At 33.2% G+C, this 16,532-nt stretch overlaps 1 protein-coding gene across 1 annotated transcript in view; it reads left to right on the top strand.

The window, feature by feature from the left end:
* LOC110450885 overlaps positions 1–16,522 on the top strand; it is a gene marked incomplete at its 3' end in the record, with an annotated part of 64,404 nt that extends 47,882 nt beyond the window's left edge. Inside the window, exons 18-29 of the mRNA XM_021498658.1 lie at positions 704–797; positions 1,271–1,458; positions 1,945–2,023; positions 4,875–4,991; positions 5,739–5,855; positions 7,668–7,784; positions 8,909–9,016; positions 9,298–9,383; positions 11,541–11,664; positions 12,660–12,838; positions 14,668–14,749; positions 16,413–16,522. Of these exons, the coding sequence (XP_021354333.1) occupies positions 704–797; positions 1,271–1,458; positions 1,945–2,023; positions 4,875–4,991; positions 5,739–5,855; positions 7,668–7,784; positions 8,909–9,016; positions 9,298–9,383; positions 11,541–11,664; positions 12,660–12,838; positions 14,668–14,749; positions 16,413–16,522 (1,401 nt within the window). The remainder of the gene's footprint in view (positions 1–703; positions 798–1,270; positions 1,459–1,944; positions 2,024–4,874; positions 4,992–5,738; positions 5,856–7,667; positions 7,785–8,908; positions 9,017–9,297; positions 9,384–11,540; positions 11,665–12,659; positions 12,839–14,667; positions 14,750–16,412) is intronic.
* Positions 16,523–16,532: the final 10 nt, after the last annotated feature.

Consider the following 16,532-nt stretch of genomic DNA (forward strand, 5'->3'; position numbering starts at 1 on the left):
ATAGTATAACATTAGGTATATTTACTAGGTATCAGTATAATATTAGATATATTTACTCGATATCAGTATAACATTAGATATATTTATACGGTATCAGTATTACATTAGATATATTTACTCGGCATCAGTATAACATTAGATATATTTACTCGGCATCAGTATAACATTAGATATATTTGCTCGGTATCAGTATAACATTAGATATATTTACTCGGTATCAGTATAACATTTAATGTATGTATTACACTAAACGGTATCAGTATTACTTTAAGTATATTGACATTAAACTTATCTATTTATACATTTAAATATATTAACAAGATCACATCGTTACGTTAACTGTTTTTAAATTGTAACATTATAATATCATACTAAACTGTAATATATAAACATCATAACGTAAAACACATTTAAATCATTTAGTTCAATACATTACCATGGTTATACCATAAAAGTAACTGTGTTTATATGGTAACATTAGTATGTTAAATATAAAACATGAAAACACGACACGTGATATATAAACACTGAACGTCAACATGTTGATGACTACTGATGACATCAGTACTATGACCAATTGTGATACAGAATAATATTTATGAAATTCAAAAAAGTATTTTAACAAATAAATTACTTACGGGTTCAAAAAAAACAACGACGACTTCCCTATAGATATATGGTTATATGATTTTCATGTTTGTAGACACCGACATATTCCTACGCGTACCTGTACGTGGACTCCCCTGTGAATGGTATTGGCGGTTATGCGACTCTTCTCTCTAGTGTAACATTCGAACGTAAGTATGCCTACCGAATTGAAGGAAATTACCTATCACTGTTGTTTATAAACGGTTACAATGAGTGTGCGATAAAATGAGGATATTTAAATAATTTAAAAGTTATTATGCAATTTTAAGTATATTACTGACTCATTGTCTGTATATTGCATCCGAAAAAATTGATAACGATATTCGATCTGTTTATTAGTTATATTTTTCGAAAGTTTTAATATATAGAAAAAGAACTGGATTGGGTCGATCGCCGGCGACCAGGTAACTCAATTGTTAGAGCGTCCGTCTAGAGTTCGGAGGGTCCCTGGTTCGAATCCCGGTCTGACCTTGCATTTATTTTCTCCTGTTAAACATATTATTTGTAGCACATAACGACCTTCAAATATGTTCCATAATTTCTGATCAAATTATGTTGTTGCTGATAATTTATTATAGAATTATCAGGAATCCTCATTGAAATGTTGTCTTATTTCTACTAGCTGCCTACCGCTGCCTCAGCTTTTATGTAGCCATTAGGAAGGGCTCGTATGACGGGTTGACTACATATATACAGGTCTCGTACACGTCAAACACCCACACTGACCCACAAGTAGTATATGCAACAGACGACACCGCGTCAAAATGGCGTCTACAGAAAGCCACGTTGCCTGATGAAGACGATGTAAAGGTACATTTTAATTGTTTATCAAACGAGATAAGTCCATGTTACAAAGCTGTGCGATCAAATGTGGCACATTAACAAATCAAGAAAAAAGATAATCCAATGATTACTATCAAGAATTCGTCCCCGCAAAATTTGTCATTGATACAGCTGTGCATCCCCAAAAAAGGCTTAAGGGGGTAAACTGAAACCAATTTTCAGTTGCGCATGACTGTCAGTTTGAGGAAGCATTGTATTGAGTTCCGGGCCAAGATTTTTTTTTCATTTTCAGATACAGTCATCAAATTTCAAAAGATGACTAATCAAATAATATGAATTGATTATACCTTAACAGGGAGTACACATTTTGATGATCCCTGACATGTTGTGTTATTGCCTTACTGAGCTACAGTTGTTACTCTATAGGAAAAAACAGTGCAGTTGGAGAGGGATCCTTAATTGAATTTTGAGTGCTGATGTCATATTAGATTCTATTTAAATTTGTCTTCGCAGATACAAATGACAGTCGAAAATCCGGCCTACTATGGAATTGTTGCTCTCAATAATATCTTGATCATCCCCGGCGCGTGCTGTAAGTAACCTGATGATGATTAGCTCATGGTCGCAATTCCATTTCTAATTGGAAGTTAAACATACTATGATATCATTATAGTTGGACAGTTCGTGTCTTTTGGTAAAAGGTAGACGATAACCTGAAAAATATTGTAAAATGTCTTTTGGAAACGAAATGGGTATGCTGCAGAGACAAACGTAAAACTTTGATGGCTAGGGGCGTCATAACAAGTAATGATTCGCTGTTATCAGCTCAGAAAAACGATATAATATCGGAAAAGTTAAAAAAACATTTAAAACCACAATTTCATTTTTCAATATTAGTTGATACAGCTGTTTGATCATATAATTTATCAAAATAAAAACTATATTTACTTTTATTTAATCATAGTTTAAGGCGACATACAAGAACAACAAACACTTTTTCAAAACAGAATATTCTCGCTCCCTACCTCTCAGCCAACTATAAAATATGTGTTTAGTCGTGACCTTGAACACTAAGAGGAACAGTTTCTAAATGATGATATGCAGGAACTATCATATATGCATTTGAATTCACTGATTAATCCGACCATCCTTCCTTACGATCCTGTCCTCGAAGCCAACGAACATTCAACCTTATGTTTTCCATACGTACCTCTCAGTTCCCGCCTGCACGACACGTATCCTTTGTTCGACTGTACACAAGTTCAAGTTCAAGTTCAATTTGTTTATTTAAGTGTCACATATCACAATTACATTTATGTTCATTAATACATATAAAATACTTGCACAAAATATAAATCAATTCCATTGGTACATATAAAATACTCGCAGTTGGCTGTTTCCTAGAACTTAAAATAGTTTGTTTAACATAAAAAAAAACCAAAAAAAAAACCCACTTGTAATAGGGATCAATATCGACATTAGATTATTGTGAGACTACCCTTCTTCTTATTATTAACATGTAGGTTGCAGTGACTCAAAGTGCGCTACCTTAGGGTTGGGGAGAGCCCTACCAGCGAAGACAGGTCGCTCTGCGCCACTGCAATCATTCGATGTAACTTTAAATATAAAATATATTTTTTATCAGTTTAAAAAAAGGAATAACAGGTTAAAAGTAATTGAGAAATCGATTGACTCCAAGCGGTTGGGGAGAGCTCTACCGGCGAGGGCTTCTCGAGGTCCCTTCTTAAGGTTACATTTAATAGTTTAAAACACGGTTAAAAGGGCAAAATTTTAGTATTGATCAATAATTAACAAATAAAATAATATTTCAAGGTCTATGACCTATGGTTATAACAGGTTAAAAGGAAATTGAGAAAACGATTAGCTTCAAGCGGTTGGGCCAGTCCCTACCAGCGAGGGCTTTTCGAAGTCCCATCTCAAAGGTACATTTACAACTTTAAAACACGATAGAGAAAAATAAACTTTAAACATTGATCAATGGCTTTAATATATTTAAGAATATTTCAAAGTTAAAGGGAGCTTACCCACTTATAAACCAAACCCCTGCATTGATCCCTGGTAAAAAAAANTACCAGTTTCAACTGCTAGGGGTAGCGAGCCGCATCTAAAATTAAATAGCACCCTTCGTTTGCTTTTCTGGCGAACCAGTTTGACAAATGAGCTAGGTCTTAGCTCTGATTTAAACGTTCTGTAAGTTCTTAATTTATTACCATTTGCATTTAAGCTATCATTCCACACCGATTTGTACCATTCGTCAGCATCTAGAATATTTAACGTCCTACATTAGTCCCACGTTAACGTTATTTACAAATCAGCAGTCGTGTAGCATGTTGTCCAAAAAGACAAATTGATTGATATTTTAATAACCTCACCTTTTTTGCTACGTCTGTCGACATGATGTTTTGTTAACATATTGACATTATCTAAGAATATTTTGTCGACACAGTTTAAAATAAGTTGACGTATTCCGTCTTTTCGTATTGCAGAGTTATCTGCTCTTGTGAGCAGGTATTGATTGTTACGTCATTTGTTTGTGACAAACCAAGGACGTAACAATCAATACCTGCTCACAAGACCAGTTAACTCTGCAAAACGCAAAGACGGGATAACCGTATAATATTTCTACTCTTTTTCTATTTTGCATGAATAAATGGTATGCCAATGTCTAGTGTGAGCATTAATAGGATAAAAGGCCGAAAGACCAATTAATGTGAAAATTTTCACGGAAAATATGATAATATATCAACATAATTAAGGCATGATTGTGACATAATCCTTCTCAGATTAAAGAGATCTCCTTTCAACACCATTTTGAAAAGTCGAAAGCAGAAACCTTGGTTTCAATATAATAATACCATCTATAACTTTTAATAAAAATCGTTATTTTTCGAGTAAGATATTAACTTAATCCAAAGCGAATATCTGTATTGATAATGAAAATATAAATTAATATATTTATTTTTGTATATTCCTATTTGATTTTCTTTTTAAGCATTCGTAGGGATATATCAATTTAGACTTAATCTGCAAGGAAAAAAATATTGTTCAAAAACAATCTACATTAACAATATTTCAGTTAATTCGTTTGTCAACATTTGAATACCTGATGCTCGTACGGTTAGGTTTCTTTTTCTTGTTTCAACAAAGACATGTAAATATGTATAATGTAAAAAAGATAAAAAAAAATCCATGTGAAGTAGGTTAGTATAGAAAAACTAAGATCTAACGACTAACTAAAACATTAGCTGATTTCAATTTCACATGGCTCTTCAGATTTATTTCAAAAGGTCCTGTTAGTCAATCGTTAGAATTTGTTTTCTATACATGTGTATATAGAAAACATTGAGAAGTCTTTGTGTTGGAATTAAATATAAAAAATAGAATATATAATACCTATTCACGCCAATTTTAATCGTTCACAGATGTATGCGATTCATCGCCTTGTTTAAACGGAGGTACCTGTTCAGAGTCCGAAGTAAATGACAAAGAATTTGAATGCTCGTGTCCATTAGGATATCTAGGCCTAATGTGCGAAACATGTAAGTTATTTGTTTCATTTTCCATTATTATTATATCACAGTGAAGCAGAAATAGCATTTATAATTCAATTGGTTTTAGCTGACCTGGCCAGAGTGTATGCCATGGTCAAACGGCCTTGTGAAAGATACCGAGCAAAATCATTTTTAAGTTCTCTAGTTCCTTTATCCGATTCCGACCAGAATAGGTGCAAATTTTATAAAACATGTTGAATTGCAACTCAAAATAGTTGGCTTAGCCTCTGGGTGATATTTTCGACTTCTTAATATCTATCGGGCTAATTTTTACAATTTTTTGAATAAATGTAAATGTTTTCTCCCGGTGGAAATATCTTTCAAATGTTGATAAAGTATTGTATCAACCTGAACGGTGGTTAATCAATGTTTGACTCGATGACGCTCAACCTACAAGATTTCATACGAAAGACTCTTGATTTAAATGTGAGATTACTGATACTATTTCGACCTAAAGAAATAGGCAATCTTTATAATTTAATCAATTTATGCACATTCTGTTGGGTAAAGCCTATGGAAAATATTACAATTTAAAGAAAGATTTGTTTATGCTCAAAATATTATTTTATAAAATTGGATAAATTTCCAATGCTATTACAATTGTATGTGTACTTAATCATTTATATAATAATGTTCAGCTGTTCAGGTCTAGGTCAATCGGATTGCAGGAATTTTGCGAGTCCTGTATAGTATTGTAACAACGTGATCAGTCGATGTATGTATTATATTTACCAGCTGTATGTGATTCCTCGCCTTGTGAAAATGGAGGGGAGTGTGAAGTGACGTCAGAAAATGCCGACCAATACAAATGCAACTGTGAACTAGGCTATGTTGGACACACCTGTGAACAGTGTAAGAGTTGTCGTCCTTTCTTTTCTTACTGTCTGTTTATTTTAGTTTTCAAACAAACAAACAAAATCTCAACATTTTTGTCTTTATTAGTACTTAAATGTGTCCCTTCATTGCTTTTATTTATATAGGTCTTGACATTTTATATTTTATATGATATATTTTCCATGATATTTCTTAACCAAACTAACCAAACACAGGATAGAGAAAAACAGATATCAGATTGTAATGTAAAGCATCTCAGTTGAACAATCATCACCATTCATTACATTTGCTATTTTTGCGGTGAACTCTATTAATTTAAAAATCATTTTAGCTTTTTATGGGGTTTTTTTTTTTGATGTTAATGAGGCAAATGTAATGTTTTATTAAATAAGAGTCCAGGACATCCTATGGTCCAATACAAGCTACAACCGATTAATCGCCCTTTCATCTGACTAGATTTGTATTTGTACGCTTTCTGTGATAAAAACACAAACAGATATATAAATGACAATAAAGCGTCAATGAAAACAGAAAATCATCAGGGACATGTTTTATAGGGTAACAATAAGTCAATCTATATTACTACCGGTGTCCTATTGTGAAATAGTTGTGTAAGTCCTTTCAAAAAGAATATTCCATAAAAATCACATTGCTTTGAGATAGTTCAATGTTTAAAATGAATAAACAACGAAAACATGAAAACTTTAGGAGTCAAACTCGGTGTTTTTATATTGCAAAGTCTACACTTCACAAATGTTGTTATGCAAGGATGATTATAAAAAAAATGCATCAAAAGGAGAGCCCAGAATATCTTTAAATATGTGTGATGGGCGGATCAGGGACTGTATATAGAGCATTATACGTCCTCCAACACATTTTTGCCCGGGTTCGGTGAGCACCTCAATTATTTATCTCTAGCACTAAAAATGTCGACAACGATCTATAAAAAAGATTAACAGCTCCTGCAACAGGGGTTATTTTGTCGTCGGTCGAGATGATTTTTAGTATGTGTCGATTACTATTACTATAACATGTTTTCTAGTTTCTTAAGTTTTAAATAGCTTAGACTACCGAAACATATTGATGCACAATCAACATTTACTAAATGTTTCCATATCTTATGTTACTAAACAAGAGTATGGATGACATCACGTTCGGCCACGTACCAAGCAACCTCCTTGTGAGAATGGTTGACGAGATATACACTTGTAAAATATCTTTCTGTAAAGGTATTTATGGCTGTTGATGACATTTTTTATCGACGCAGTGGCAGACATGAATATAAATTATTTCCGTACGTGAATTGAATGTATGTGGTCATACTCTGTTATACAGGAGAAAATTATTACATGAGAAGCACACCATACCAGACGTGTTAAGTTTTCGAAGAAACCTTAAAGAGGACTTTCTGACTATTTTCGTCAAATCAAAAAATAAAGGAGTGGGTTATATAGTTGACTACCAATACGTGGTTCACAAAGTGAAAAAAGTGACAGGGGAATAAACTCTAAGCCAGGAAAAATACTTTGGTTGCTTAAATTTCTATATAGAAGGGAGAATACTCCAAGTCAAGAAACTTTTAGTGGAACTCTTCTTCGTGAGTGGAACTCTTCTTAGAGAGTGGAACTCTTTTCGCGGTTATAACTGATGCAATGGTACCTTCCATCACCTCTTCATAACATATCTATAAATCGCTTATTTTCGTGTTCTCTTGATAGTTATCACCAGTGATTATTGATACATATTTCCTGTCCCTTCTTATCGACCTTAAGTTATAATTTATTTCTTGTTGATGTTTTGCATAGTTATTATCTATTTTCCTTTGAATAGACGTTTGTGATCCATCTCCTTGCCAAAACGGAGGTGAATGTGTCGTGACGGATGCCAATCCCAGTCAATACGAGTGCAGATGTACATTTGGCTATTACGGCTTTCACTGTGAACAATGTAGGTTATTGTTTGGTTTTATAAATCTAGATTAATGTCACTATAAGGAAACAATGTTACATTCAATTTGTTATGTTAAACATGTCAATATTTAAAACCAATCTGTCAAATCTTAATTATATGTACCTGAAATGTTACACAAATAATTGTTAACTTATGAACTTATAATTACAGAGCTGTGATATTATCAGCAATGGATTTGCAAAAATAATCATAATTGTTTTTGTGTTAACACTGTTTAAGATTCCAACTTTGATGGCCTGTGTCTTCAATACATATTATCAGTTTACTATAAGTAGCACGGAAGGTAGAATGATGTATGGTGCGTACAAGTGAGAAATAGTAAATATTATCTGTTTACTAGTGAATATTATCAGTTTACTAGTGAATATTATTAGTTTACTAGTGAATATTATCAGTTTATTATCAGTAGTACGGAAGGTAGAATGATGTATGGAACGTACAATTGAGAAATAGTGAATATTATCAGTTTACTAGTGAATATTATCAGTTTACTAATGAATATTATCAGTTTATTATCAGTAGTACGGAAGGTAGAATGATGTATGGTACGTACAAGTGAGAAATAGTAAATATTATCAATTTACTAGTGAATATTATCAGTTTACTAGTGAATATTGTCAGTTTATTATCAGTAGTACGGAAGGTAGAATGATGTATGGAACGTACAAGTGAGAAATAGTGAATATTATCAGTTTACTAGTGAATATTATCAGTTTACTAATGAATATTATCAGTTTACTATAAGAAGCACTGAAGGTAGAATGATGTATAGAAAATTATATATAAAAAAAAAAATGATGTGTAGACCTTACAAGAGAGAAATAGTGACACGCCAGCAGGTACGTGGTAAACCTTTATCACACCCACTACAACTCCAATCGTTCACCTCGCGCTAATGAATTACTAATCTTGTAAACATATGTTTTTGGGAAAAGGTGCTACTCTGTGTACGACGTCATCAAAATATTTTCTCACTTTGATTCGGTCTATCACTCGATAGACTTTAAACACAAATCAATGAAAAGGCGTGTTACAAACAATATTAAGTAATTTAATATTTGGACAAGTATAATATTTAGTTATTCTGTTAAACATTTCAGATATTTGTGATCCAAATCCATGCCAGCGTGGAGGAACATGTAGTCCGTTTGAAGACACTTATCAATGTGATTGCCTGTATGGTACCGGGGGTAAAGACTGTTCTGTTGGTAAGTTTAACACGTGTTTCTATTAGTGTTTCTTAACAAATTTTATAGTTGTAAACTAGTGATTTTAAACTGATGGTAGGGACTCAAGTCAAATTCAGTATATTGGATGTAAGCGGTTTCAAGTCAACTCAAAACATTTAACTTGATCAAAAAATAATTCTGCCAATAACATAATTAAGATACCTTGCTATTCCATCCATTTCTGTCACTAATCGATTTTTTTTGATTTTTTTTTGTTAAATGCAGGCTTTATTTCACCATTTTGATACGTTATTTTGTAGATTTAACGACCCTTTGTTCCTTCGAAGATAATTCTTGCGACTTCCAAAATTCCGTTCAGGATTCTTGTAACTGGAAAACCAGAGTGGTAAGATGCATGTATCACGTGTTGTCAAATAATCTTAAATGTAGCAAGGTATAGGCACATTACTCTGTAATCAGGGAAGTACATAGGTAAAGCAGAAATATAAAAACATGACGTCACATCTTATGTATGTATTCACTACTGCAGTATGCCGTTCGTTAACAAGGGGTTACAACATTGTTCTGTGTATCGTATAAAGTTGTAACATGCATGTGATTGCATCTTTATTGTGAACTCCGATGAATCATATAACAATGAGTATTTATCGAAACTCTGGAGTTAAAACAGTGTAAATCAGCTTCACAAATACTTAATACATTACTACATGATATGCACCTAGTTTATTTATATATACATACATTTTTTAAATATCAAGAGATGAGATATGCATATTTTTTTACTCCTTTTCCTTAATTGGTTTTTGCAACTGCGTAAAAGAAGTAATAGGAAACTCAAGTCTTTAACGTAATTTGCAGAACCTATGATAAACCTGTTAAGGGTAAGTAATAAATGTGCTCCTCACATTGGTAAGGTAGTCAGGTTTCTACCACTTAAGTTATAAATGTGCTCCTCACATTGATAAGGTAGTCAGGTTTCTACCATTTAAGTTATAAATGTGCTCCTCACATTGGTAAGGGAGTCAGGTTTCTACCACTTAAGTTATAAATGTGATCCTCACATTGGTAAGGTAGTCAGGTTTACACCACTTAAGTTATAAATATGCTCCTCACATTGGTAAGGTAGTCAGGTTTACACCACTTAAGTTATAAATATGCTCCTCACATTGGTAAGGTAGTCAGGTTTACACCACTTAAGTTATAAATATGCTCCTCACATTGGTAAGGTAGTCAGGTTTCTAACACTTAAGTTATAAATGTGCTCCTCACATTGGGAAGGTAGTCAGGTTTCTACCACTTAAGTTATAAATGTGCTCCTTTCATTGGTAAGGTAGTCAGGTTTATACCACTTAAGTGATAAATGTGCTCCTCACATTGGTAAGGTAGTAAGGTTTCTACCACTTAAGTTATAAATGTGCTCCTTTCATTGGTAAGGTAGTCAGGTTTCTACCACTTACGTTATAAATGTGCTCCTCACATTGGTAAGGAAGTCAGGTTTCTACCACTTAAGTTATAAATGTGATCCTCACATTGGTAAGGTAGTCAGGTTTATACCACTTAAGTTATAAATGTGCTCCTTTCATTGGTAAGGTAGTCAGGTTTCTACCATTTAAGTTATAAATGTGCTCCTCACATTGATAAGGTAGTCAGGTTTCTACCATTTAAGTTATAAATGTGCTCCTCACATTGGGAAGGTAGTCAGGTTTCTACCACTTAAGTTATAAATGTGCTCCTCACATTGGTAAGGTAGTCAGGTTTATACCACTTAAGTTATAAATATGCTCCTCACATTGGTAAGGTAGTCAGGTTTCTATCACTTTTTGTGTTCATCAAATTCCACGTATGCATTGGGTTAATAACTTCCGTCACTTCAAACGATCAAAAGTCTATGGACTGTTTGAACTTTGGCGCGTTTGCCTTCGTACTTAACCATTACGGATATATATCCGCGATGAAGTACCCTAGTAAGAGCGGCCGACTTTACGAATAATCAGCTTGGATGAAAATAGAAGAATTTTATTTTAATATACTTTTGGAGTATAAACATGGCTGTGTCATTTCTGCATATTGAATTCCTGAGACGCCTAACGCGTTGTTGGTTCAGCAAGGATATGGACCAATCGGGGTCAACAAGATCTCAACCATGTTTATCAAACTCTTCTTAGTTTAAACTTTCTTTTATTCAAGTATTTCAATTATATACATATATATGCAATATATATATATATATANTATCATTTTGTAACAAAACACAAAATAGGAAATAGAAACAAGTGTCTTAGAAACTTATGTAAATCTATCACCTTATCATAATCTGCAAAATATATTCAGGATGAACAGAATATTGTCTCGAATGAAAAATACATACAATTATACAATCGGTGACAATAGTTTAAACAAGGAGAAAGAAAATGAGATAATTAATTCTTAGTTTATTGAAGATCATCAAAAGTAATATGGTTATAAATTAAACTCTACTCATTCATAGAATGGTTCTTGTAACAGAGAATTTATCTCGTAAATTATCTCTATCATTGCCTAGGGACCTCCACCAACCCTATACACTGGGCCAAAGTATGCGTTCTCGGGGCAGACCTACCTCTACGTGGACTCCAGCGAAAATAAAGGGAAAATGTGTCGGTTCGAACTGACAAAAAAATTTGACGGTAAGTATGTAGATACAAATTGATATATTTTTGTTGAAATTGTGAGTGTTAAGAACTAGTTGAATTATGTCTAAAACATTTTGTATCGTATATTCTTACCACGAAAACAATGAAATCATTATGTTCTTATATTTATCATAGAGTAGAAAGAGACCCTTTCCTCTGAACACATTGGGCTTGATAAGTTCTCTCGTTTATTATACAGTGAAAATGTATCTTGAAACACAGATCAATATGTGTGTTCCACTAATTACTCACTTCATATGCTTAACTATGAAAACCGTACGTTCTGTTTGTTTTTTTTATAACTTTGTCTGTAAAAAACGCGATAATGATAGATTATCACAATGTATTTTCAGTGTTTATCGTTCGAACAATTTTCTCATCGCTTGCGCGTAGATAAAATCTCGAGTCCACCGCAATACTTTATGATAAACTATTTATCATCTATATACTATACACTACCTTATATATTTCTCCATTCAAAAAACTCCGTTCCGCGCAAAATTTCTTGTTGTTAACGTTTGTCACAGGTGATCGTCGACCATTGAGCTTAGAAGTTATTTAGAAAACAGGGTGTTTAGTTGAGTTTTTTTAATGGAGAAATATATAAGGTAGTAGTATGTAGATGATCAATAGTTAATCATACAGTATTTTCAGTGTTTGTCGTTCGAACAATTGTAGTCACGACAAACACTGAAAATACAGTGTGAGAATCTATCATTCTCTGAATTAAACTGATTTTTCCAGATACAACGCCGTTTCTTTCCTATATTTTTCACTATTTTTTCCGATTCTTATTTTGTAGAAATCATATAACCCATACAACCTTTGCACAGAAATTCCTCTTCTAAAGATACATTTATAATAAACCATGACAAGATTGCTTTAAAAGAACTATTCCCTAGGGAGCTACTCATACTATCTTTATTTTATTTTATTTTTTAACATAATTGACAACCTTATCTACAACTAACCTTGTGTTCCGTTTTCAGACCGCGACCGTTGTATCATCCTGTTCTATCTTATGAGTGGGAGGTTTGTCGATTCCCTCCGTGTGAATATGGAAGTGAATAACAAAAGTACTAACTTATGGTCAGCCTCCGGCAACAAGGGAAAGACGTGGAAACATAAAATGATCGACATCAGTACTAGTTCAGCTTCATATACAGCCGTAAGTGATGTCTTTTTGTTGAGTACGTTACCAGTCAGAATTGAGACAACCTTGCTGTTAGCTTTGCAACATATACCTGTTTCATCTACTTCTGTTATTTATTGATTACTGGCAGTAAGTTCGTCCATTAACACAGTTATCATGGCGCTCGGTGAATGAAATTTCGAAGTTTTGTTCTATGTTATTTCATACACAATGTTAACTTAACAGTTATCTACTTGAAATATATTTATATATATAAAGATATACAGGGATTTACGCAAACATTGATATGTATTTAAATGAGGTCACTGTCCATGCCAGGTATGCCGATGCCTCGATGCATTTTCAATTATGAGATCACAGTTACTCTTTTATATTACGGACACTCATTCGTATTTATGAATTAATGATATGCATATGCTGTGAGTATGCAAACGTTCTCTCAATCTGATTGGTTGATGCCTTCCAGAGAAAATAGTTTCATATTAAAAGTTATGAGCACATTACATTAGGGGAGTTAATTTTCTTGTTATATTATTTTACTACTACTTTACAAATAGTAAATAGTACTTCCAAAATATAACTAGTCACGTGCCAGTTTTTCAGATCTATATTACACTTAAACAGTAAGACCATGTTACATTATAAGTTCACATGGCAAGAAATTGCCTATGATCTAATGCAGTAGTGTGGGTCACTGTGGTAAAACATGTTTAAAAAGTCACGATGTCTAAACCCCTGATACATTTTATCATTTTCAAACGACATTTACTTTCCAGTTTTTAGGTAAAGGATTACTGCTAGAGATGGGGCTCTGGGTTCAGTTAACTTTACAAATATTTCTCTTCATACAAGAGGGCTTTCATTCGTCATTCTTACACACATACATACATGCATACATACATGTTGTTAATTGTTATTGAGACATCTCCAATCAAAGATGAAACAAAGAACATTTATCTAATACTATGTTAAACACATTAAAAAAACATAATATACTTCAACATCTGGGAAGGAGAGCTATATGTTTTATGTTTAATGTCTGATGCAGTGCATTCTCTCATCCACGTGCATATGAAAAATTGCATGCAGATTTTTTTTTTTATATAATTTTATTCATGTTCTATTCTCTAATATTCCTCTTAATTTATCCCACATTTTCTTGTTTTCCCTTAAAACGGGTAGCCATCAATACAGGAGATAGTTTCGTTTTTAAAAATCCTATACACATCTACTTGTTTTGTGTTTTGCTCACTTATGTAATAGCATTTGTATATACTGTAACCAAGTAATGTCATTATATAGTTAATGAAAAAGTACCCTTTTGCATATGGCTTATACCCCTTGATTGACGACTTCAATGTTATAACATTCTTGTTAGCGAAACGTAGGTCCATAATCAGATTTGATTTTTTTTGTCCAGAAACTCTTGACACCATTGCACGAAATGAAGTAGTGCTCATGATTTTCATCAACATTACAGTAGTTACACTTAGCTGTAGCTACTAGTTTCCAGTTAAATAGTAAAGTTTTACATGGTAAAATTATATGGATGAGTTTCCATCCAAATTCTTTTAATTTGTTTTCTTTGATATTTGAGATGAACAGAAGTGCATTATTTATTTCATCATTCTTAGCTCCAACATCATTTCAAATGTAAATGTCGACACAAGAATCATGTGTATGAACTGACCAGGATCAGCATAGACTGATATTTTTGGGGGGGGGGGAGCTTTGAAATCTTCTTTTTTAAGAACCAAAAGGCCGAAGGTCGTGAAGTGTAAACGAATGTCGGTTCGATTTCCTGTAATGTCAAATGTGTTCATGCATAATGTTGATCATATCAGGTACAAGTAGATGCAACGACAAGACGCCTCTCGATGGGAGATATCGCCATCGACAACATCCAAATAAAGCCGTATTCTTGCTGTAAGTGTTGTCTACCAGAGAAACCAATGATGGAAAGTCGGTAACAATAGTGTTCCAGCTAAACATTAAAACCAAAACTCATAGTAAAATAAGTTCAATAGTATAACATAGGTTACGGCACTTATTGGTGTACATTAAAGAACTAAATACACTCTTATTTATTTGCAATATTATACACTTCTACTGACATATCAATATTTTCATGTAATTGAAATCTTTTTGAATGTTATTTGTTTTATAGTATGTGTATTCCGTCTTTGCGTATTGCAGAGGTATCTTCTCTTGGGAGTAAGTATTGATTGGTACGTCACTTGTTTGTGAGAGTAACGTCATCAATTTTTGAGAAAACGACGTAATTTTCTCGCACAAACAAATGACGTAACAATCAATACCTGCTCCCAAGAAAAGATAACTCTGCAATACGCAAAGACGGAATACTCATACCGACGAAATAGAAAGCACAGTCCTCCCAAGAGTAAGGTATTAATATCGTGCATATGTCACTCTAAATTAATCAACATGTTGCATGGTAATTCATCCAGGAATTATAGACCTATGCACGCATTCAGTAGGAACTAATTGTAAAACAATTGTATAAATCACCTTTGGTAATGATCTTAGGTATTTATAAGCTATGAGTATTCTAAGTATATAATTAGATACTTATATTCTTACCCTTTTGGAACACTTCTCGTACTCTTCCTGCATATTTTTCAACAGTCTGTTAAAATAAAATATGTTCGTATTGTCCCCTAGTTTGATCGATATAGAGTACAAAATAAGAATTGGTTGATACTTCCGATTTTGTTTGTTTGTGATATGATTTTTATCCAAATTTGTATAGTTCCTCTGACTGCCACCTATATAAAATCATAAAACATCCAGTCAATGTTATTTACATATTTGCAACTTATGCATATGATTTCCTCTGGCTCGATTGTGAAGTGACCCCTTTTGGTATCATGAATGTATTTATTCGGTTTAATGTGAAAATTTGGTTTGATCCTTCGAGGAACTTCTAATCAAACATGGCGAAGCCGAAGCCGAGGGAAACAGCCTGAGATGTCACACAAAGCAACATTAATAATGTTTATATACCAATTAATTAAATTTAGAAAAGTATCTGCAGAATATACAGTAATGTAATACGTGTTTAATTGTTATCTCAGACTTTTTTCTGATATGAAATTCTCTACTTACCGTTAGTGGCTTTCTACCATTATTTAAAATAATAAGCTTTCAATAGATTCCAACTCCATGTGTGTACACTTCATTTATCCGTTGTGGAAGGTCGGGTGGCGCAGTGGATAGCACACTCGCCTTTCACCGAGACAGCAGGTGTTCAATTCCCCTATTGGACGTGAAAAATAAAAGGTCACCTATCTCATTGGGTTTTCTTCGGGTACTCCGGTTTCCTCTCGCATTAAGACCCCCAGTGCGCTGTCATGTGGGCTAACGAGACTAATTCATATAAGTTGCAATATTTTGTTTCATATCTGTTTAAAAAACGTTTTAAACGTTTAACCAATGGTGATATTATGAACAATGAATAATCGAAATCTATTTATAAGAAATATTGCCATAACTAAACTAAGCATGAATCTTAAAAAAACGTTTCACTATTTCGCATGTTATAAATGATTTGTCTCTTTTTCTATTGCAGCTAAAATTGTATTATGTACTTTTGAAGAAGGTTTAACCACTTTTGCAACAACTTCATGTGTAAAGTTAAATCCAGACGTTAACTATTACAGTAACTGGAGGACACGACAGGTAATAATCA

Source organism: Mizuhopecten yessoensis, unplaced genomic scaffold (genome assembly GCF_002113885.1).
Source record: "Mizuhopecten yessoensis strain PY_sf001 unplaced genomic scaffold, ASM211388v2 scaffold5529, whole genome shotgun sequence".
Taxonomy (NCBI): domain Eukaryota; kingdom Metazoa; phylum Mollusca; class Bivalvia; order Pectinida; family Pectinidae; genus Mizuhopecten; species Mizuhopecten yessoensis.